The following is a 25,869-nucleotide window of genomic DNA, read 5'->3' on the forward strand; positions in this document are numbered from 1 at the left end:
CAGTCCCGAAAGGGGACCATCTGTACATATCAGGAGCTAAAAGCCAACAGTGGCAGATCACTGATCTCCAACATGCCTTTTTATTTTGGCTAATCCTTGTAATTGAGTATCATCTGCTAACTTGACTAGTCTACTAATAACACTGACATTAACTGACACATGATGAAGGCTCCAAAGCTGATACGTTGTTTCCTTTCAGCATGGAATAAACCCTTACTTGTTCCTAATGACATTAACTATAGCAGAATATAGCTCGTTGATAAAAATTAGGAAGAGCAGTGGTCCTTGTACAGATACCTGTGGTACTACAGTGATTATGTCACCTCAGTTTGAACATTCTGACAGTATCAGCTACAATACATGTGCCCAGTTATTTCTACAGTACTTGGTTTATCTTGTCACATGAAGACAAACTTAAAAACAGAAACGTTCATAAAAGTCAACTGAACACTAAGGTTATTAATCCTAAAATATAAATATTTGTAGACTGTAAACTAACGTCCCTTTGTACAGCATCACATTTTTAAAGAGGATGCAGCTGCACTACAGTATTATTAATTACTGTAACTGCTTGGACTTAAGCCCACCGGAAAAAATGCAGACTCTGCAAATGTTCTACAATGACTAATCGATCAATACCTTCTTTGAACAGCTACATTGATGGTGCACAATATACTCCTTCACAGCCCCACAATAACTCCACTTCATCTGCTCAGAAGTGGAGAGTAACCAAAGAAGGCTCCATCTCATTTTCTACACAAAAGATGAAAACAGACTAATGGACCACTTACTGATATTAATATTAGAATGGACAAAAACAGATATATCTCAGAGAGAGATGCTTATTTAAAACCTGCAGGTATAATTTGAAAAGACACAATTATGTAAAGAGACCATCTTGAGTCAGGTCTTGAAGCCAGAAACTGCTTATAATTCACGAGCAATGAAATACAGGAAGGAAACAGTATGGTAACAAAAGAGTAAACATTACCTTGTCATTCCTGGAATCTCAAGTATGTCTGGCATTCAACAGTTATCCGTTGCAACACTTCCTAATAGCTAAGCATGGAATACAGTGGATCTTGACTGCACAATCTGACCAAGACGACATCATGATACGAAATGTTCAAAAAATCAATTCTGCAATTTAATCAGTACATCCATTTTCTAACTGCTTCATCCAATTCAGGGTCACAGAAGAGCTGAAGCCTATCCTGGCAAGTAACATATAAGCAACTTCATCTAACACTGAATTTCTTCTTGTGTTAATTATTTCTGCACTGTAGATGTTTTTGTATATTAATGATAATTATTATGTGAAGAGATGCAGAGAATGACCACTACATCACAGAATATCATGTCAATTGCTGCAGGAAAAACACAATGACTACTACACAATGTCATAACCTGTAATTAAATTCATTCAAAATCCTTAATTATAATTTATTTAGAAATAAGAGTAATCTATTTTACTGAGTAAAAAGTAAGGTGCTTTCACGCAAAAATGTAAGCTTGCATTCAATAGCTGAGGAAATGTTTTCTTAAAATTATGCATACCCACTGTTTCAATAATGTCTTCAAATAAACATAAATTCTTAAATGGTCACTTTGACAAATGTTAACAAAATCCAGCCAACACAAATAATAAAAACTTAAATTAACATAAAGAAATCTACTTTAGCCTGACATCCCATGTTATAAAATGTCATATAATGCAGCATCCTTTGTGTTTCCTGTAACTTTCTAGGTTACCAATTTTAATTCATGCATGTTATTAATTTATTATGGATATGTGTAGAAATACTTATTCTTCTTTGGAGAATACTGATCTTAAAATCTATTTTAATCTGTAAAATGACTTCAGACTAACACGTGTTAACATCACATCCTGTACTCCCCTTCAAAAATTAGAAAAACGTTTTACGTCTCAAGACTTTTTTTTTTACAAAATATTTTTTCCAACCTATATTGGAAGACAACAATATTGAGGAAATATCCACACATGAAATGTTAACTGTCTACCTTCTCGGAAGAATATGTACTTGCATGTAATGGCTAAAGTTAAGACTTAAATTTACATTTTGGCAATGATGAGGCTTGGGAGGAACAACATGATACAGTATGGAGGTCCTGTGTTACTGTTTTGTTGAAAAGGACAGCAGGTGCTACTGACAGCGGGGTCTGTGTGATATCTCCATAACAACCAGAGACACAGTGGAAGTAAACTAAGAGGCTTTAAAAAATCATCCATAGCTCAGCATGACAACTTAAACGGTTTCTTTTCAATCCTGGGAGGGATTAACACAAATGTTCTTGTTTCCTAAGAATGTACAGTATATTTTAAGCAGAGCTAGGCAACAACTGGCAATTAGAAAATGGTATATGAAGGCACAGCATTGTCATCTCTATTCTTTTACCACTTAGCGGGACTTTTGTGTATTTGTCAATGTGAAATAAACGTCTCAAGCATCCAATTGCAGAGAGAGTTTTGGCAGTCTTTTATTTACTGAATTAATGACTGTGTAAGACGTGAGAAATGTTTAGTTCGGCTTTGTCTGCAATTTGATTTAAGATAATGCAGCTGTTGTGGTATTAAGAGGAAAGTTTTGAAAGATATTACTTTTGCTGCTGAAAGTTTAGCCAAGATTCTGTCCCAGACAAGGGCAATGGCGTCCTATGGGAAATTCAGACTAATTACCATTGCACTTGCTCAAAAAGCCTAATGTATGAAAAATATAGCCTCATGGCTTGGAATTATATCCCCTTGAATTTATAAGTCATTACAGATCCTAGGAAACATTTTAAAAAGTTTTTTTTTACATGCCATCTTAAATATATGGCATGATTTTGTTTTTGGTTAAAACAGATGACAGAGATGAAATGTGTCAAAGATTAATTTACATCCTTTCATTCCGTGTCTGGTTACAATCTGAGCCAGTTTTGTTTTCTGGGCCACACTGACGCTACCTCAAGTAGGAAAATCGGCACACTCGCACCCAGGATATCATAACAGTCTTGATTCTGTTCGGTGTTTGAGAATACAGACAGAAGCAGTCTTCCACTGTATGGGGACTTGTGTAGCTGGCACATACTGCTCATTTATACCCACTTGGAACTATTTAAACATGTTGCAACTATTTTTGTAGTGACCTTCACTGTCTTCCAACAAAGCTGTTATTCAACTAAACCCCATAAACAGCAGGTGAACTTAAACCCCATCCATGGCCCTACTAAATTTTAGACAATAGAAAGGAGCACTGTGTTTTCATTATTATTTGTTAGGTCAGTATTTGGTTTCACTTTTCGGTCCAGCTTTGCAGCCACCTTCATGTTTCCCACTAGGATATTTTTCACTCATTTCAATGAAAGAATACACGAACGGCTTAATACTGTACATAAAAGATTGATCCACCAGACAGTCAGACATAATCCTCCCGTTGAGGATGATTATGATGTTAAAGTGGGAATGGAATGTAAATCATGAAAATCCTACAGTGTGAAAATCACAATTTAAATTTTAAAGTCAACTGTAGCATGCTAAGTTCTTAGCAGCTCCTTTTGTCTTTCAGTCAGATCTCATTACAGTGTATGGGCCAACAAGGCAGCCTCTTAAAAAACAACAAAGGTCTCAACCTCTTTGGTATGAACTTTGCTGTCCTTTTTCTGGCTGTTGTCCCCACGTTCACCTTTAAATGGCTTAGACAAGTTGTGATGAGAGCAAGCTGTCACAATAGCCAGATATTTGACTTGTTACAAAGATGTCATGCAAAAGTCAGCATCAGGAAGAATCTGAGCAAATTCTTTATCCTAATCAGATACCTCCTGTCTGACTACATTGGAATCCATCATCCCTATTGGAATAAACATTGTTCTCAACTTGAAGTGATGTAATCTTACATCTGCTGAAGATATTGCATATTAGGCTGCATTAGTAATAGCAGCTATGAAGAGACGATAACCGCCAAGGGAGACCACTTTCAAAATAAAACCTACTGTGTTCATTCAGAATTCAAAGAGGCTGCAAAAATGCAAACATGGTGTCCGTCTTCCAAAGGTTTTTCTAAGATTGCAGTTAGAATCAAAGTTAATCAAAAAGAGTAATTAAGTTAATCAGCATTATGTAATCAAGTCCAAAATTCACATGAGCCCTGAAAAACAGTTGTATTAAAACATTCCAAGAACAACTTATTTTTACTGCACCTACTGTCACCTCCTCACAAAGTCAGTCTGACCATCGTAAAAATTCAGACAACATTTCTGTACTTCTTGCCATCAGCAAAACAGGTGAGCAAAGACAAAGAAATACCCTACAGATATACCTCCCCATTTCACACAGATGGTAGTGGCACTCCCCCTCTGAAATACCATGGCAGTGTCTGATAGTATGTGTATCTCTCTCTCTCCGCCACTGCACTGAGAGTGCCCCCGGACCCGCAGAGGTCAGGATCCCGACAGGGCCATCTGGTCCTGGGAGCGGAGAGTGGCGAGGAGAGGAGGGTGGGATAAATTTAGAAGACTGCAAGACTTCTGCGTGCCAGGCTGACTTCACTGCTCTGCTGTCCTCTGCAGCTCTGTGTCACAGCAGGGATCGAACTCCCCTCCTCCCCATCCTTCTAGCTGTGTGTCGCTCTCCCTCTTCCTCCAGGCTCACAATCAGAAGGAATCAGTCAAATATCCAGAGCCCCCCCTGACCCCCTCCCTTGCATCACTCTTATTGGGATATCACCATTGGAATCAGCAAGCAAAGGAAACGGAGGATACTGAAACCATACAATTGGATAACAATTCTTCCTTTTGCTTGAGATGAAACACTCACAGCAGCAGCAGCAGCAGCAGCAGCAGTGACTGCAAGAACCAGAATTTGTATGCAACACAGCATTCCCTAAGGTAGGCTTGCCTTTGGAGATCCGTAGGTTATTCTCTTCCTGCATGGGGTCAGAGTGCTGTGGTGGCTTGAAATACACTGCACTTCTGAAAAAGGGGTTGACTTTCATAATCTTGCACCACCTTGAAGGCGATTGTGTTCTAAACTAGTAAGAAAAGTGAGACACAGTAGACTGGTGAATCTGGTTGTTTGTGCTACGACAGCAATGCTACGTGTGGGAGCAATGGAAACGTCTTTGGATTTTCGGATGATATGACGACCCAGTTACAATTCAGCCCTTAATCAGACTGTAGGATAGGCAGATGAGATTTGTATCATTAATAAGAGATTTGTATCATTTGTGTCATTAATAAGACTCCTTTTTGCAGATGCCTTACATTAATGTGATTTAAGCAGTGCTTAACATTGACAGGTGATTTACAAGGTCTTCAAAACATTCTGAGGATGAGCGTTAATTACTTGTTCAGTAAACTTATTTTTTCTGTATCTTTCATTTTATTTCATCACATGATTGACAGCTGTGACAGTGTGAGAAATGTCGATGCTATTAAGTTTACATGACATTTTATTTTTATGGGCTATAGCTGATTTTAACTCAAATCCCTGTTGCTAATTGGACATAATGTGGTTTAACCCTAAAGAATGGGGGAAAAATCAACACTATTTGATTTTCCGGCAAATAAAATGTACAGTTTCATTTTGTCTTCTTTATAAAGTCTGCCTTAATGTCAGGTGACATTGTAAAAAAAAGACAACACCACATTGGAAATGTCTATTCTACCTACCATGCATCATTTGTGCAAACTGTAAAGGCATGACATTAAGCAGTCACTGCAGAAAGTTCATCTCAGGGACAAATCACAGACTGAGAAAGACAAAATGGCTTGGTGTTATTTGAAAAGAAGCAAAAAAAAACCTGGCTAATTTACATTGAAAAAGCAATAAGCAGGAAATATGAACAACCCTGTACAACCTTTACACAACCCCTGGCCTTCTGCTGTAGATCTCCCTCTGCTCTTACCTAATACACTACACCAAAAGCAGCCTTAAGGCAAAGGGATTTTGTCACCAAAGTTACAATAAAATATATTTATATTAACAGTACCTGAAGTGTCCAAGTGGACCCAAATAGCCTTCGCTAACATTTTTAAGTGTGAAGTGTGATTTTAAGGGGAATGTGGATGTAAACCTTGTGTCAGTTTTCTGTGACTTATTGTTGTATATACATTAAATAATGAAAAAATAATTTCTAAGAATCTGAGGCAAATTTATAACAAGCATGCCGAAATGGGATTCGCGATCACTGCCGTGTTTCCCTCTAGCAAAGCCATTAGAGATGCACATAAATAATCAATATTAGGATCATGTTTCAGGAGTTCCACAGGCTGCATTTCTGCTATATAGCTTAAGAGAAGATTGATGACGAAAAAGTAATCAATACTGTTTGGCACGTATCGAGTTCTCTTTCAGCATGGGTCGAATACTTGTTGTTACTATGTACTCCACCTCGTTTGAAAATATCTCAAACGTTTTCTAAAACGCAACCTTTTCTTTTGAAACTAAGGTTTTGTGAAGAATGAGAATACCTAGGTGGAAATAACTTTTTCATTAAATTACTTAACTTACATTTAGTCAATCTTCACCTTGAGGGGAAAATACTAAAACCAAAAACGTTGGTTGATCAATGTATTCCAGCAGGCATGCTTTGAGCATCATGGGTCTCTCACGAACGTGCAGGCTAGTTTGAAAAGTGTTGTCTCTCATTCGATTTCTTCATGACAAATTCATGCACAGTGGATTTATCATTTTGGATAGCTTCCAAAATGAAACCAGCAATACCTATTGCCATTTAACTCCAGACAAAAAAAATGAAAACCCTGAAGAGACTGCTCGGGAGAAAAGACATTTCACTGGGACCCCCAGAGACCTCCAGAATCACACCTGGGCCACATTTGGTGAATTCTTGCCTATGCATGTTGACCAGAGTACGTTGCCACACCACATTCACATCTCTAGATTTGCAGTTTTATTTGTAGATGAATCACCTCTTCAGTTAGCTCTGGGCTGACTGAGGGAGAACTTTTTATGATAAAAGGAATTTGACAAATGGTATTCCACTGAATCTTTGTCCTGCTGGAACTCTGAGGGCAAATCACAACAAAAAAACCACAAGAAAAAAAACCACCAGGGAATCCACTTTATACACTGGGAATATCTTTTGGTCTGAAATTACTCATGAAACCACTAAACAGTAGTATTGGTAGCCCAACAGTTTCAGTTTTTATGAAACCACTGAAGAGGTATTATATCCCTTTGCTACAGACAGACTCCGCTGTGGTATTTAAAAATTGGATGCATAATTTTCACTTCCTGTCACAAAGCAAAAAAAAAGAAAAGAAGAAGGAAAATATATTAGAGGCATTGTGTGATTTATGCAATGTTTAGAGAACATTCCTTATTCCTCTTTTGTTGCAAACAAGTCATTAATGAGGCACAATAAACAAAGTTATTAACAAGAATGTAAGATATAGGTGTCATATAGACCACTTTATAAATACTAAAGCTTGTTGTAGGTAAGTGCTAACGAGACTCCAGCATTACTAACATCAGATCTCCTAGCTAAGGAAGGCTAGGTTTGGCCAATATTGGGATGGGAGACCACCAAAGAAGACCGGATTGCCCCAGCTGTTGTTAAATCATGTGAGTCGGACAGCGGGTGGTACTCTCCTGCCTGGACCAGAATTTCCAGATCAGTATCGTATCTGGAGATACCATGCCATAGCAGGTGCTGTCCTTTTGATGAGATCTCATACAGGCTTCACGACTGTTTGGTCATTAAAGATCTTGTGGCCCTGAGCTATACCACCCCTAGTTTTAGGAACAATCTGGGATTGCACAATGTGAGCTCCCTAATGCTCCCCCTTACTTCAGCGGGTGAGGCAATTTCTCATTTCTCCAATGGGGCTGTGTAGTGGGGATGCCAGTGCCTAATGTCTGCTGCTTTTCACCCAGGAGGTGCTGCTTCGATAGCAATTTATGGCATAACTCAAAATCTGAATAAGATTAAACAAGTTCTCTTGATTCACCAGACACATGGACAAATATAGCATTTAAACAAGGTGGAATCTTTTTTCACAAAAAAAAGCTAAAATCATAAGAGTAATAAATCACATTTGGTATAACTGTGCAAAACTCATTTACATAACAAAAATCCTTAAATGTCAAGATGAACTATCCATCAGCTCATGAGCTTATATAATTTATACTTCTTTGAATGATGGAAATGAAGTAAATAAGATAAATGTCCTATAAAGACAGAACTAAAGGACTTTTAGGAACCACAGAGCCAGGTGCATCCACTACACTGTAACATGCCTTCATCTGTGTTCTCTTCACACTTACTGCAGCAATTCACAGCTCTTGTGTTACTGGTACAGTTCTGTTTGAAATATTCAGAGGAAATTTCACTGGTAAATCCTCATATTGCATTTTGTATAACAGTATGGAACATAACTGGCTTTAAATGTCATTTGAGGCATTTGTTAAATCATGGTGCCAGGTCCGCCTTTAATTTTCATTTTAAGCACATAGGTCTTTTAATCATTTGCATTTGCAAAAAGAATCAAATCACCTAGGGAGATACATTACTTTAGTATGTGTGCTGCAGTATGTGATAGGAATAAATGTTTACATCACTTTGCCTACTGGAAACATTAGTACATTTCTCTGATTTTCTGCTTCTTTTTCGATCAGCGTACCAAGGCTATTTAGACAATCTAAGATCTATGATCGGAGAATCAAGTTTAGTGCCTCTGAGGGATGGGTACGAGGTTCATATCAGCTAATAACTCTTTTGGGTACCAGAGCACATTAGGTCCCTGTGGGTTTTCAATTAAAGCCAGTCAAGGAGTACAGTTTGTGCAGCACAGTTTTGCTCTTTGCATTGGCAGCAGCGTCTTAACACGCTGCGGGTGGAAGCAGGAAGTTTCATTCCATCTGACGACATAAGAAGCCCGTCTTCTGCCAATTCCACTCTTGGCACTACCCCCGCACATTCACTCAGTGAGGCAGACACTTTGGCTGGAAATCTAAAGCCAGCCAAGGACATGTTCTTACAGCAATAAGCTAATCTTCACAGTGGTCCAGCCAGAAAGCCTGTCATAGAAAGAGCAGCAGTGAGCAGCCAGATTAAATAGAACCCATCCTGACACGTTTGCCAGACTCTTAAGAGACGATCTGGAAAAGACTTCGAAAGTGTTCATCAGACTCTCATTTATCTTCCTTTGAGGGATGAGAAAAAAAGCGATTGCTTTGTGCTCCTGCCATACGTGCTGGTGAAAAGCAGCAACATGTAAATTTGAGCAGAGAATGTAATGTGTGCCAGAGGTTAAAGAAAATTACACCATTGAAAGAAATGGGACAAGATGCTAACCTCCTTTTCCCCTGTTAAAATTACTCCTCTTATCCCAAACTGTTTGTTCTGGCAATACAGTTGTGTTGGGATAAGGGGACATATTAACCTTAGTTGTGGTTTTGTAATTTTGAACTGTAAAGTATTATATTCTCAACTGAATTGGCCTCTAGAGCTTTGTGATCATGTAAACATAGCAGATGTACAGAGCATATATAATGCTAGACACAGGAACTAAGATAATTTTACTGAGTGTTCGATGAAATAGTGAATTGTGGATTTGAGATGAGAATCCATTTATCCCATTAAAATAACTAACATTAAGCAGTTTAGACAATGTCATCAAACTGGATAATTCCAATGTATTTCTTCAGTATCAAGAGGATGTTCAAGCAATACCACTGCAAATAAATACACATAAGAGAAAAACAATTTCACCTTAGTTTATTTCACTATTGGGCAATTCACTACACAATTTATACCAGTACTCTATCTTAGAGTAAAAACTTACAAGAATCAAAATGCCCTGCTATTGCCACCCCTTCCAAAAATACCCTAATACAATGAAATCTCTTCAAACATACAGACAGGATGTGTCTGAGAGCTGAGCTTATGGAGATTTTTTGGTGCCCTGGCTAACATACCAAGCAATGTAGAGAAGGTATTTTAATTAAGACTACTGCTGAAATCCAGTATTGCTAGGCATGTGACTTCAGCCATTCCATCAGTCCAGAAATGTCCCGAGTCACAAAGAGATGAATCAGAATGCTAACCCTTAAGCACATCTGACAGTTAGGGTTAGAAAAAACATTTAATGCTGTCATCTTTCTTACCTCCTTTCCAGATCGTCAGAACAAGCCTCATACCTCAAACACTAAGGCTGTTAAGCTTACTACACCACAGGCAATGTAGTTTCCAATTGCAGGGGAGAATTTACATCTACAAAATCACTCTCTATATAGGCTATACCATATATTGTATACAAAATATGGAGATCAGCTTTTAGCAACAGCACATACAATAGATAAATGGCAGTAGGTACAGGAGAAGTAATTGGTACTTTACTGGCATCAGATACTGACACATACTGTCATCAGATGTCTAGAATTTGTTTAATAAACCCTTTTTAGAACCATGCATATATTTGAGAAGCTTCTACATCTCAGGAAATTAAATAAAACATCCATAAGACTCTATGAAACAACACTGGGTGAGAAGTTAACCAGAGGCGCTGTCGACCTGGTTATTAAGATCCCTTGTAAGAGTTTGTAACCCTCCTCCCTTGGTTGAATTCCATTTTGGCATACCAAACGTCCCCCCTTCATTGAACTGCAGGAGGGATTTCTCACTTTGCTTCCTCACCTGCTGCGTTTTGGGCCTGATGTTGCCACCCATCTCCCAGGCAGATGCCACCCTTACAGTATGTTCCGTCCTACAGGAAAAGTATTTTGGAAACCCTCTGTACAAAAAGTTCAAAATAAATGCAAGAAGTTATTATTCTTACTTAATGGTGTGGTGCAGTATTCCAGACTTAGTCTGTTTAAGTGGTAATATAAAATAATAAGCTATAAGGTAGCATAAGACAGGTGGGACAAAGTATATAACTCAGTTGTTTAACTCTATTTGCACAGTGAACACAGACAGCTCAAGAAATCCATTTAATTTAACTGGAAGAATGGCTAAATGTGCCACTGCCGAATGGAATTATGACTTACAACATCAAAATTGCATTTATACTCCAGTAACACAATTGACGCAAGCCGCACCTTGTTTATTAAGGAACTGCAAGCAAAAATCTGTAAGATGATGCAATCTTGTTGACATTTGTCTGACATTTATTTGTCAGATAAATATTCGGGCAGGGTAATTTGTTTTTTCTTCGGTACAAGATGTTTGATATCAGTCCTTTCCTTACATGCATTGTATAATTTTGTAGAAAGCCCTGCCAACTCACCCAAAGAGGCAATAAGAATGAGAACCTCTTTTGGCAAACCTGTCCAAACTCAGCTCCCTTTACTAATAATACACAAAGTTTAGGTGTCTGCCAATGACAGTTTTCTTAAATGATCTGGATTGGATCAGGATTCTAATAAAGGACAGAATACTTACAATAATACAACAATTTTAATACAACAGGTTAGTGTTATTAGAATAATAGGTACTATAAATGTAAAAAAGATAAATTGTAAAGGATATAAAATTACGTATTGCTGGATCATACAATTCATTACATTATCCATTTACAGAAAAGATAATTTACTGGAGCAATCTGAATAAAATCTTTTCTCAAAGGTACAATAACAAAGTCCCACACTAGTCTAGAGTCCAGAGCCCTTACCACTACTCCACAAAGACATTTTGGGACCATTATCCTGTGCAGATTCTCCAGTAATTATTTTCAGCTATACTTGGGACTCTGCTTTCTCAGTACTGAAGACCGAGATGGAACTTCATTCTTACATATATCCTACAAGATCGTCTATTATGGACTGGCGTAATGCACCAAAAATTACTCTTATTCACTTAGCAGAAACCTTTTCCCAATATGTCTTAATAAAATAAACATATGTATGACCTTTGAATGCGTTATAACTAAGGGGAGCAATCACCTGTGACTGCTAAGCTATTTTTGGTCAGTACACTACTAGTCTTTTTCTCTGATGAGCTTGTGAATCTGCTGACGCAGCAGGAAGATCCATGCATTGTGGATGAATGTGATGCATATGCTGTTCCCCAAAGGCCACCAGCCTTCATTTAGATCGGGGATCCAGTTTCCTGACAGACTGCCACAAGCAAAGCTCCAGGAAAAGGCTCTATTTATAAATAAAAAGAAATGCTAACATCCACATCGGAGATATGGCACTGCACTCCCATTAGGCATGCCCTTTTCAGAGGTGAATATGTGATTACCTTTTGGTTTTGCTTGGAATCATCGTGTTCTATACAATCTGCCAAAAGCCTATTCCCAGTCTATTCTGAGAGACAGAAATGAGATTGTGGAATTGCCCTCAAATACAAACCTTAACATAGCATAATAATCCTGCACAAAATCATTATACATAATACATCCAGTTATTTAAATAAAACTGGGATGTAAATCCTAGGTGTTTAAATAAAATGACTCAACTATAATGTGGAGTGAAAGGATTAATACATTTCCTTCAACGGCCTTACCAATTAGAAGGAAAAAACAATCTAACTTGCAGCATTCAATAATGCTCTGATTTGTGGTCAAATTCAGCAATAAAAGATCAAAGCCAAATAGCTATCATTTTTATTTCTTAAGGAACAATTTGTCCAATTGTAAAACAGCTGCAGTTGCCGAGCACCCTTCATTACCTATATACAGTGTACAGTTTGCGATAAGTTGTAGCTGCCCTGTTGACATGTAGTCTTTCTCTTGGCCAGAGTTTCAAAATTGCAGTTCAGAGAAAGTGGAGAGCTTAGACCAACACAAGCCTGTTATCTGTCGTCAATCAAACATTTCAGAAACTCTGACAAATATCTTAAACCAGAAATTCAAACAGACTTGACACATTTCACAGAGACGGAAAATACATATAACCCAATGTTGTGGTTATGAGCTGCATTGCTCCTGTTGGTGAAGTAGTTAGAGGCACAGGTAAACTATCGTACAGTCAGCAAAAAAGAATTGCTTGTGGAGGTTTTAACACAATCTTGCGTAGTTATTAGATCAAACGTATATAGGTCTAGTTCATATTGATGTACATAAAAAGAAGAAATATTCTTATGCTTTGCTTGGCAATAAATAATCTTTCTGGATAAGACTGCATCTTACAAAGCAGAGGACATATTTGGTCATAAGACGATATTGGGGATGAAGTCACAGGGGTTTAAATTAGTTATCTCTTTTGTTGTTTTACATTTCACATCATTTCTGTGAGTCACTCCTGCCATAAATAGGTCTAATCAGTCAGTAAGCAGCCTCAAGCTGAGTCTGAAAACCTTTAGGTTGTCACAGCTGGGGTTACATACAGTACATACTGGTAATATGAGAAAATGTGATACTCTGTGAAACTCTGTTTAGTACTGGAATCCTAGATAACATTAGATCCTTCCAAGAAATCAACAGAGAAGGCCTGCTGAGTACTGACACTATAAACATACATCCCCTTCGCTATCATGGACATCACTGCCCTCCAGAGAGGCCACAAACTCTACTCACACTTTCCAATATGTAGCCAGTAATACAGTCATTTCAAACAAAAGGCAGTATGAACTCCAGATGTGTTTCTGTTGAATTTTCATTTATTCATGTTCACTTGCAATGTATATTATCCTGTCTGACAGGCCTGCTTGGTAGATGTTGACACACTCTGTGAATAACCTTTTTTTTTTTAAAAAAGTAGGAAAATTCAAACATTTTTGAGTTGCAAAGATGTTGTTTGTTCTGTAAAGAAGACTACATTTAAGACTAAATTTCAGGAGACATGGCAGTCAATCGTAGTTCATGCACATTGCAAAATTACACATAAACATGCTAGCTAATAATCCAAACCAATGAGTAATAAGTAATATATTAGGCATATATGTAATCACTATAAGATGATAATTTAAATGAAAAAGTAAAGAACTAGGGATCTCCCATCTCATGAATTACACTGATTTTTTAATTTGTGGTTTTCAGCTTATTCAGCTCTTTGATGTTTTTGGAAAGTGCTAACAAATGTTTGTAATCATCATCATCATCATCATCATCATCAGAGCAAATATTAAAAGAATCAGAATAGCAATTTATTACTTTTTTTCACTAACAGATATTCTGCCAAAAGGATTATAAATTGTTGTATTCTGTCTGCAGATACCTCTAATCACTGCCTCCTAACCAGAACATCTAACGGTGTATTATTTTAATTCAATTTAAATATTGCATTCATACTGTGGTCTCTTTTTTGTGCTATAGACTTTTGTAAGATAGTGAGGTTTCACAATGTTTCAGACAAAGCTTGTGCATAAAATTAGTTCAGTTCAAAGACCAACAAGTTTTAAGAAGATATGAAAGTGCTGTCATTCTCTCCATGAAATCTTGTCCTTGGACCAAAAATTACATGCTTATCTGTCAATGGCTGTTTTTCCATCCTGGCATTTATCATATGACAGAAGTGATTACGTGGGTCTCTAATTGAAATAAATTACATTTTGCTCTCTTTATTTTATGGTACAGAGACATTCACAAGGTTGACATTACAGCATAGCCAAATGACACAATGGCTTATATCCCAAAACTGGGCTGGAAGATGTGCAAATACTGTAGCAGAACAAAATGAGTACTGATTTGCTCTTGAAAAAAAATGCATAACACGTTAGACAGTTACCAATCTTTACATTCAGCACTAAAAGCCAGTTTTTTTTCCTTATCTCTGCTTTACCAACTAAATCTTCAACTGAATAAGACATAAAACAGAAAGAATACAGACTGTTTGCTAAAAAACAAATTTAGAGCAAACAAAGTAAAAACAGACGTTTCACTTTTGCTATTTGGCAATTTTCCTCTCATGTCAATGGAAGTGAAAGGTTTCAAGGGTAATGAATTAGCCTGCCAAAGAACTTAGGTCTCTAGGCTCTGATTTCTGCAGCTGTGTCACACTCTAAATAGCGATTTACTCTTAATTATTCTGAGTTCATTTGGTTGTGGCTTCATGAGATTTGCTCTGCAGGAAATAGACATAGTGTGGATCAACAGCAGAGAAGAGAAACAGAGAAACAGAAACTCAGCTGCTTGGTATTGCTATGCTTGACTTTGCTGCTTGACAGACCTTTTCTATCACATCTGTGCTGTCATTTATTAACTGATGAACAGATGAACCATTTTATTAATGCAGACATTGAGAATGATGTTAACGGTAGCAACATCATCTGTCTCTTTGGGTCCTCGTTTCCATCTCCAGTACTCAATATCACAATCTCTTCTGTACCCTCTGCGGCTCTATCTCTCATTGTCCAACATGCCTGAAATACAATCCTCGTCTGCCATAACCAGTGCTACCTTTTTATTTCTACTGTGCAGCATGGAATTAACCTGTAGCTGTTCCCCTACTCCTGCCTTGAGTGACTATTTGAGGTGATTTGCTAATGGCTGGTGAATAACATTTCTTGCTATCCTAATTACACAGTTTACAGAACCAGCATCACATCCCGGAGATTTTTATTTACAGTATGTTTTACTTACAGATGTACAGACTTACAGACTTACAGACAATTGAACACAAACTTATTAAACTCAGTCAGATTCATTTTCATTGTCTACGAAGGGGGCTATTCTTGAGCAGCGGGCAAGATGACTGGTATAACAACACTGGAATTTCAGCTGTAGTGGAAAATACAGCAGCTTTATACAGTGCCCTGTTCCAAACAACTAAACTAAAGATAGCTGGAACCGTGGCACTAAAATATGTAGAATTTATCGTAAAAGATCAATTCACTGGTATGTGTATCCCTTTTAATAAGTCAGATGAAATGAATACAAATAATGTCAAAAATAGTGCCTTAAATACAGTTTAGCCGAGTTATTTACTTGAAAGTACCAAGCCTCGAGGACAGCCTTATTTCTTGTTTATTTGCTCAGAGTGCACACCTCCAATAAGAGTTGCATATATATAAAACAACCATGATATATAATAGGAACAAGTAATAGGTTTATACCATGCTGAAAAGAGAAGAAAACACAACGTTTCGGCGTGGAGCCTTCTTACTTGTTCCTTTGCATCCTTCACACGCTGATGCAGGTACCCACCAGAACTACTATAATATATAATATATATATATGAGTTATCAAACCTTAAACATGTAGAGCTTCCAGGAATTGATAAAAGACACACTTTACAGTACCTACTGTGCAGTGAACACATATGAAGGAATTGGCCCATATGGCTCATACATTTCCTTTGGCCTCAAGCTCTTACAGTAGTCTGGATTGGGTGAGGCCTCTCATTGAGACATTAAGCTGGATTGGAGTCTCTGCTAGAGCTGTACAACACTAGCCTCTATTACAGTATGTCCTCCAAGCCTCTGACTTTCTAATCTTTTAATCAAATGTAATCCAGAACCATACCCAAGTGGTGGCTGCCTTTAAAATTGTATTAAATAGTCACATCATTGTGTCAATTATGCAGACAGTTCTATTTGTCGCAGAGTATATAGTACTATTGATCTTCCAGCCAGGCAGGCCTGACAAGCCCCATAGGGAATGAGGCATCTCTTCTAAACCCTTTTATTGATTTATTCTACATATGGGTCAAATATATGAGTTGATTATTAACAAAGCCAAATCCCCATCAAACAGAGCATTTCATGCCCATTAAACAATTTAAAACAGATTATTTTCCAACAGGAATGATTCATGACTTCTGTGTCAAATGGTTTTTATTTCTGCAACTGTTTTGCATAAATGGATTCCCCCCCCCCCCATCAATCGCAATTCTCAGTGTAACTTCACTTGAAGTTAAATGCACAGAATTTAAAACAGGGTTTTCAACACAGCAATGATCACAACAATGTGAGGTCACAAAGGTAATGCAGGTAAGGCAATGATTCCATGATAAATAAAATCACAAAAAATATCTACACATGTAAAAATGACAGAAAGCATTAGTTCCTTGAAGATAATTTCTTTCAGTTTTTAGTTTCTTTCAGTTTGTTACAAGCATCTCATGCAGCACAGGGAATTCTGTTTTTCCATGGATGTCTTTTCCACTGTTTCTGATTCTGCTCTCTGAATGAACGTGTGCCTGGAATGCAGGCCTTGTTAACTACGTTCCATTCACATGACTGTCACAAAAACAGACACCACGCGTGTACTTTCAGCCCAGTTCCAAAGCTGCTCTTTTTTACTGCTGGAACTGAATAAGGTTTTCAATCACAAAGGATTTTTATTAATGTAAGTCCCATTTTAATGCACAGCCAAAGAGTACATCTAGGACAAAGGGAGGTTATGGAGAGGGAACTGCACATCTGCTGTGTTCCATGAAGTAAAGTTTAAGCACTCTTTAAGCAACATACACACTGTAGATTGAAGGCAGCACAGTTGGGTTATGTTTTATTATTACTGGAGTCTTTGCTAGGAGGGTAAGGTTCATTGAGACAGAGTCTCAATTCCCAAAGACAGAAGAGCTGCTTGACTATCTGTGTCCCATTACATTAGGCAAAGGCTATATGCACATTGACACAAGATCTGATACCTTGTGGCAGCATCCACACCAGACACAAGCCTGAAGGGCTTCTTCCACAGTGGATAATGGACTCAAATGAAAACAGACACTTTAGGGCTGATGGGAAATGGTCAACTTCCGACTAAAAAGACAATTTTATAACGATCAAATTAAAATCTTTAGTTGGCTTACTTCCTTTCAAAATAATTTAGTAATGTAAGGATTGGATAACTGTCATTTACAATTTCCAAATCAATCCACTCACTTTAAAACAACATTCTTTACGCAAATGGAAAAAAAAATGTTTTAAATGCAATAACTTAATCAAATAAAACGTTATTATTGTCTTAGCCTTTGTGGCCTTATCACAGTAAAAGAAGAGTTATTGTTTCTGACTTTTAGGTACAGTATATTTATCCTACCGTATGTGGCATAATAATTTACTGAACAGTGCCACCTACTGGATATATTAGTATATAGTCTCAATCCGTGTTTAGAGAAAGATGCTTGCTATACTGTAAATAAGATAAGATTTTATTGTCCCCTGTACATTTAAAATATAATGCAAAAAAGAGAGTATAAATACTCCATATATGAATAAAGTATCAAAAATTCACTTTTATAACTGCTTCACATGTTTAGAATGCAATTATGGAAAAAAGCGAAAAACTTACTATACATATAATATTATAATGACAGAAAGGCTTAACACAAAATAACTAATCATGTTGTTTTGCTGGGAGGGTGTAATACAAACCTGCTGGAAAATATGCATCTACTGCAGGCTACCGTCATAAAACTTAAATCTCAGTAATTTAAAAAAATATGGTGGGCTGCAGTCCTCTGTTCTTCTCTGGCATGTAACTGTGTTAAATTTCCATTTTCCAAAACATTCTATGCAATATAAGTTACTACTTTGTTTACTGTGGCACATTTTAAGATTCTTGCACTTTTCAGTTGTGGGTTCAGTTCAGGGTTCAGCAGGGTTCAGTTGGGGTTTGATGATGGATGTTCTGTGGTTTTTCCTATGGATTCAATATGCAGCACTACGCTGGATCATGAGAACACCATGATGTACCATAGTAAGCATTCATTAAACACATTTATGATGGTAGAGCTTTGGACCAGCGCAATGAAGCACAGCAAGACCATGGGCAACCACAACAATTCAAACAATGACTTGTTCTGTATCACCACATTCTTCTTTGATTAAACGCCATTTGGAAATTATAGCCTCTGGATGCATTCTGTGTGAAAGAAACACATCACGATCACAGTTACTAAAAGAAATGGGCAATATTATCGTAACTCGTGAGTCTAGAGTGGATACAGAAAATCTGGGTCAGATGGGCCGCGAGTCCAAGCAAACACACAAAGTTCTGCCTCAGTGAAACTTCCAGTGGAAAAGCCAGTCAGGACACAGCTGAGGTGGAAACAGAAAACTTCAGCTTAGTCACACAGGCAGAGGTGAAGAGGCCTTAATGGCTATTTTGTGTTATTGCCCTCAACTGTGCTTCCCTTATTAACATCTTCAAATTGCTAGCTAAGTTCATTTAGGGACTAAGGGCTAATCACCCTCCTATTGTTTAGTCTAGAACTTGAAACATTCTCCATGGGTCAAAACTGGGGGCCTTTGTTTCGAAAGGAAGAGAACGCTGACTGTAAGCTCATGTTCAGAGATTTTCCTGCTTCATTATACACACTGCCATAATGTCTGCAGAATACTAGCCTTGATTTCCTGTATATTATGTTGCAAAAACTTTAATGAAACGTTACTGCTTGATGCATAATACATTGTCCCATTTTCATAGCTGAAAGTTATCTGGATACTTTTTATTTGAAAAGCAAACAAGAAACCAAACTGCAATGTTTTTTTAACTAAATTATTTATGAAACCACTAATATTCTGCTCACTTTTAGTTTACTTGGCAATACTCATTTGGTAAAAACACTAAGACTCAGAATATACAAGCTAACCTATAAAACTTAGACAAAGTGTATAAAGTTAAAATCAGGTATTTTTGGTATTAAATAAGAGTAAGACACAACTACGCTTTATAACATACAGTGAATGATGAGAGCAGCTGTTTAAGGCAGAAAAATATTTTATGCTGGCAACTTCACAGGGTAATTTAAGTGCAGTAAAGGCTCTTATCTCTCTGGCCTTCCTGCAAAGTACAGCAAAAATTCAATGTGGCTGTAGCCAAAAATAAAATAATTTATGAAACTGCATGGTTTTTTGACTGCCAGGCTTATAATTTAGTCTTTTTTATCAGCACGTGCTGGAAAAAGACATTTTTATTCCCATCATTTCACTTCTTACTTTGCAGTATGTTCAAATGAGCGAAAAAGTCACTATTCAGCAGTTTATTAACCCATAATGGAATGGAAGACATTAATTTCCTCCTTTAAATCATGAGCACATGCTTTTGGTGATTGACTAGTGTTGCCCCTTGAAATAATGAAATACTGATAACAAATTATGTACATCACCATAGCAAATTATATGAGCATGCCCATCTTCAGTAACAAAGATTGCCTGTTGGAATGACTGGAGGTGGCCTGAGAAAATTAGGCGTCTTAGTTCAACAATCAGCAGACTAATTCTGTGAAGGCAGGAATCTCACCCCTTGAAGCACAGACCATGTCCTAGAAAGCAAAGGGCAACCAAAACAGCGTCATTGATCTGCGCCACAATGATCAGAGCTTGAGCTACAGCACGAGAAGGCTCAGGGGAGTGTGCACTTATTCTAATATTCTCTGGTGGTTTAGCGCTGCATTTAAAATAGTTGGTAGCGTCCTGAGATCTGAGTAATGTCTCTTTTATTTTTGGCAGGTTAATATCAGGACTCTTTAGATCCAAAAAAGCAGAACATGCAAATTAATTATAAAAAGCATATTTCAAAACTGATTACACACCATTCCAAACTTACAGAGTACCCTAAAGGTGTTATCCTGTTAGTATGAGCCAAACAGATGAGGTATCTTTTTTGGAGGAGTGAAAACGCTTTGCAATTTCATACTATGCTGAATGCCTAAGACACCGTATAATGCTGCTGAGGTAAAGTATTAAAAAAGTGCCCTTTTGAACTAAAAATCAAAATATGTAGTCAGTCAAACCTTTTGGAAAGCTCAGTATTGTCATATACACAAAAGATTGTATGATGAACTATCTGAAATCTGATTAAGTGCTGTTATTTCAGGTGGTCCACAGTTCAAGTGACATTTTTAAATCAGTCTAACGCTACAGAAATAAATTACCCATTAAAGTATGGCATTTTATCAGCTTGCACCTTTTCTTATTTTCCACTTATTAGTTAGTCCTTGAATTTATTCTGCTTGAGTGCACCCAATATTAAAGTATTGTAGATTAAAGTCCAAGGGCTCCTTGTCTATCTGAAGTATTTCCTGGTTAAAGATGTTACAAACTGTCGTTGAATCTTAATACATTTATTCAAAATGTATTAAAGTTTAAAAAACAATTGTAGGTTCTCAATCTGTAGCTGTCTGAAGGCAACAAACGTTTAAGTTAAAACACAAAATCAAATTAAAATGACTTGATCATTCAAATCATCTGTAAAATAAAGTGTATGTTCTTAGTGAACTTTCACTTTTTCCACTCCTTTCAGAATCAGTGTCGCCAATAAAGAATTTGTTACACCCTTTTGTGAAAACAGATTCCTGCAAATGAGGATGCCAGATTTCTTTTCACACTCCCAGCCTAGTCTAGTATCCTACTTTTGTCTATGTCTTGCTTTCAGAGACCGAAACACTCAGAGAATGGTAGTCAGAGGAACCACGTCATGTCACCTTAGGAAAAACCCATCTTTTTGTGTCTTCGTATATTCAGTACAACAACTGTATGCAGCCCTGACACAAACAGACTCAATTCATCAGGCTACAGTCAGTGTTGCAAGAGCCCACAAACTCTTATCAAACTGACAAATGTCAAAATAGCTTGGCTAGGCTCACTGATTTCTGGGGTACTTAGCTGCACCAATGTGTTTAGCTGTGGAAGATGATTTTACATTCCGGCAGGCCTAGATGAGAGTGAGATAAGCTTTGTAGAACCTTCCAGCCATTTTATGCATGCCATATGTATGTTGTGCAGTTATTGTTTTAAACTTTTCAAAGTAAAAGCTGAAGATTTTAAAACATAATTTAAAGGCCAAAAAAATAATATTTTTTAATGTTTCAATACCTTTTGTAATGTTTTGAAAACCCTGTAAAAAAAACACAATTGGTAATTTAATGAGTTTAAAATTATTTCGATTCAGAGGTCCTGGCACTTAAGGGACGATTTTTGACTATTCTTAGTAAAATTCTTAGTAGAACTTCTCTCGGTCCTTCAAGTTTCTTTTAGTGAACTGCCTCCTTGAGTTCGAAACGACTGCATTCAGGTGTGCAGAAGGAGACGGCCAGGCGACAACATTTATTTGGTGTGCAGTTAACTACTTTTTTTGTTGTTTTTCAATGAATGCTTTGAATCACAGTCATGTGGGGATATCTATTTTTGGCCATTTTGAGATTTTGAGATTCTTGGCAGAGGGAAGTAGGTATTTGGCCAAAATGTCATGGGACATGTCGGAGTTCGTGATAGTCTCCAGGTCCCTTAGAAGCAAAACAATCCCAAAACATAACAGACACTACCTTTCAGATTTGACAGTGGGCATGAACGTTTTCTCAACATGAAATTCACCTTATTTGTATGCCAAATATAACACTTATGTTCAAAAAGTTCTATTTTCATTTCATGTGACAATTTGGCAAATCCTAGTCAGCCCCTTTTGTGCTTCGCCTTCGGAAGAACCTGATTCTTTGAAACCCAGTGATGAATTCATGCAGGTCTCATCGAACAGATACTGTAGAGCTCAACACTTTGTATCCCAAAGATGCCAGTTTGTGTTGGATTATCTCTAATTGTTTGTGGGTTTACGGATGCCTCCTGAAATACTTGTATTACACCAAGATACACTTGTCCTCTCCAAAACAGTGTTGTCACTTTACCAGATGTCTTAAATTTCTTAATAATGAACACTACACTGAAGAAAATAGGTTCAGATTGTTCTGGGTTTTACAGCCACCCCGATTTGTGGGGGTCAGTGAGTTTTTGCAGGCTTCTGAGAGCTTCATGACCTAAATGATGTCAATGTACGTTATTACTGAATTCCTTCACGTCTTTCCTTGTTTCCTACCCCAGGGAAACAGAAATCCTTGGGAACTTTTATATATTTATAGAGAGAAGCTCCACCTTCTAAAGGCTTACTGTATTATTTGTAGTTTAGTTTAAGGAATATTTAAAGGTGAGAATAAATGTGACATTTTCATAGAATTCAATTAATTATGACAAATATGACTTTGCTGCGTGTGTGTAAGTGCTATTGCAATTACACTTTTTTAGAAAAATGTTGACAATTTCTTTAAGCAAGACAGATGATCCAATCTGTAACTAGTTCTACTATATGGTGCTTTTCTCTCTTACTTCATTGGGATGTGAATAAAACATTGGAAGTGATGTAAAAAGGCACTGGGAGCCTTTAGCCCTTGCAGTCTAACAGAACTGCAGTGAGATGGACCTTTATCAGTGGGTGGCCAGTGACATGGCATAATCTCTTGACCCTTTCAGGAAAATGATATCCCAGGAATGACACGGATCTAGCCCCAATGAATCCACAGCAATCTCCACAAGGGTCATGCATTCAGCAACATGTTACAGCCAGGTCCCAGACTCTATAATGGAAGGGATATGGACCCTCACACACGTCATCAAGTTCTCCATTTACTTCATTATAGCAGACAATTATGATAACGGACACCTGTGGAGATTTAAAAAATAAAGCGGAACATACTTGCTTGTAACTCGACATTTCCAGTTCTTGAAAGGCTCAGTCACTCTCCTCTCCAGAGCTGTGTCAAGGTTATTCTTAAAATGCCACAAAGCCATCATCATCAAATTCAAACGTCACGGCCCTGAGAACTGGGTTGTTTACTACTTAGACCAACATACTAATGCTTCACTGGAGACACACTGACTTCATTCTACAGGACAAGATGTAAACTATAGCTGCTGGCCAAAGAAAACGCCAAAGCAAACACACCGCCTCTCCAAGCACACCTCCTCCTCTTCTTCTCCAGGTCTCCCTTCAAATCAGCCAACACATTTCTCTAAATACCAGATCATTTCCCTTTGGACCACGGGAAGCCGGGTCCCGTACTTCTGCATTCTTTTCAGTACAATAAACATGAGATGGAAACCACAGCTGAGGCAGCTGAATTAAAACAGCATGTTCTATGGGGAAGCTGTGTGACATATTGAGTCCCCATGGCAACTGGTTCGCAACAAAACTGACTCCAGCAGAATCGGACTCAGATGACCTGCAAATCACATTTACTTTAGAAATATTATGTAAATTTTCCCAGGCAGACCATCCAAGCTGGGTTAATAATGGGTTTGGGGTGATTAAACTCCAAACTGCCCCACAGATGAAGGGCTGTATTCATTGTTACTGGCCTTGACAGCAAAGCTCGGGGTTTTATTTTTTAGAACTAATGTCCCTCCTTTTCAGCAAAAAAAATAAAAATAAAGAAGGAATAGGGATGTTCAAAAGTGCCAAATACAACAACGAAAACCATGATCTCGGCCACAATTCTGTAAAAAAAAATGTTTTCTTATTAATTAACATTTGAAATATCACTCTCTACACAATCTCTTACTTCTGAAGTTAAACCTTCAGTCAGTGTGTACAAATTATATGCTTACTCATTTCAAACCCAGGCAGAAAAAAAAGGTTTCGACAAAGCAAATAATATCTTATAATGAATATGGTGGCTTTTAGTTTTCATTCCAATTATGAACAAAACTCCAGGATGCTAACTAATCCTTTAACTAATCACTTTAGTGATTATTTGCTGTATCAAAACTGCTTGTGGATGCATTCTAACACACTACTGGACTGATATCTTTTCTGCCAGGTTTTCAGATACATAGGCAACTGCAGACAATATGGACTTCAAAATCTAACCTTCGGGTAAGGAGAATATATGGCAAACAATTCGACCTTAAATAAAAGAAAGGAACTTTTTGCAGGGCTGAATTCCCTCCCTTTCTCATCAATACATAATGGTGTGTTTAATGAAGCTAAACTAATACACTAAAATATTCTGGTGGACTTTATTTGGCTCTGAAGAAGAGTTCTTTTATTTTCAGCAGTTGAAAACACGGATTTCCTCAACAAAAAGTGGAAAAACTAGCCTACCTTTAAATGTAAAGATTTTAAAAAAACATGAAACAAAAGAATATGCACATAACACAAACATCTCAAGGGGACATATCTGGGGCAAAACACATGCTTTAATCTCGTCATTTTCAAAAAGGAAATCTGTTTTACATATGACATTACATCATGCCTATTTCAAGCCTTTTCAAAAAGGAACTGACCATAACCAATTAATGATGCTAATGTGCCTTGGCATTATTAGATCTAAGAAAACTTTTGATGTAAAACATATAACTGTGAAAGAACAAAACCTTCCTTGAATGAACGTGCAAGTACTAGTACATGCATTTCAATACACTGCTTTCTTTACCAAAGCATTCTTCCAGACTTGCAAGCTCCTGCAGAATGCTGGAAATTCAGAAATTACAGACTGCCTTTACGCAGTGTCTTACTTCATTCCTATGGAATTCCTAAATGAGTTTTATGCTGCTTCAAGTTAAGTGCAATGAAAAAAAAACAACACAATTTTGGTCTTCTTTTTTCATCTTAAAATTGCTCTGGATCCAACAGCTACATTTTGCAAAGTATTTATTACACATAATGTCCTCATCTAAAGTGGACCATGATTGCTTTAGTGCCCTCCAGTTGTCATGGCATTATGTCAGCGGTTAGTAAACAATGCATTCCAAGTGGAGACAGGATGGTCTTCAAGTTCTTTCATTTCACAGTCAGAACACGGCAATAACAACAACACACGTCTTTCCCTGTACTATAAACAGTGGTTGCTAGCTGTATATAACAATAATTGCCACTTTGAATTGAGGTTTGGGCAAAGATGGGCATGATTTCCCTGTCATCAACACTGAAGTTGAAGTACCTCTAAGGAAGTAAGCTGAGAAGAATGAGACAAAATCAAACTGTCAGCAAAGACAGCAAAAAGCTGGAGAGCATATTTTTTACTGATTTATGCTCAAATTAAATAATTAGCATTCTTTTGGTATGACGCCCTTCAAAACCTTATTACAGAACACACTACAGAACAAACTGTTTTATTTTATCCAGAATCAATCAGATATAAATCCTATTAACAGACACATGCAAACATGAGTTGGTTGAAAAGCTCTTTGAGCAATAACAAATAATGGAACAAGGAGCCACTTCTCAGTAAACACAGCCTTTGTTAGGACG

The 25,869-nt window shown here is 37.3% G+C and overlaps 2 protein-coding genes across 6 annotated transcripts in view; one reads left to right on the top strand and one right to left on the bottom strand.

Moving 5' to 3' along the window:
- cmss1 (cms1 ribosomal small subunit homolog) overlaps positions 1-25,869 on the bottom strand; it is a 132,982-nt gene that overhangs the window by 15,628 nt on the left and 91,485 nt on the right. The window contains exon 2 of one of the 5 annotated variants that reach the window (XM_088648685.1): positions 10,646-10,755. The exons of 3 other annotated variants lie outside the window; for them this stretch is intronic. In XM_088648685.1, the coding sequence (XP_088504811.1) occupies positions 10,646-10,691 (46 nt within the window). In that variant the 5' untranslated portion in view covers positions 10,692-10,755. Of the gene's footprint in view, positions 1-4,319; positions 4,452-10,645; positions 10,756-25,869 lie in introns of those variants that run through there. One more of the 5 variants, XM_088648676.1, reaches the window with a different exon arrangement.
- filip1l (filamin A interacting protein 1-like) overlaps positions 4,607-25,869 on the top strand; it is a 110,036-nt gene continuing 88,773 nt past the window's right edge. Inside the window, exon 1 of the mRNA XM_088648636.1 lies at positions 4,607-4,887. The gene's annotated coding sequence lies outside the window, so the exon portion shown is untranslated. The remainder of the gene's footprint in view (positions 4,888-25,869) is intronic.

Source organism: Lepisosteus platostomus, chromosome 2, assembly GCF_059453375.1.
Source record: "Lepisosteus platostomus isolate fLepPlt1 chromosome 2, fLepPlt1.hap1, whole genome shotgun sequence".
Taxonomy (NCBI): Eukaryota; Metazoa; Chordata; class Actinopteri; order Semionotiformes; family Lepisosteidae; genus Lepisosteus; species Lepisosteus platostomus.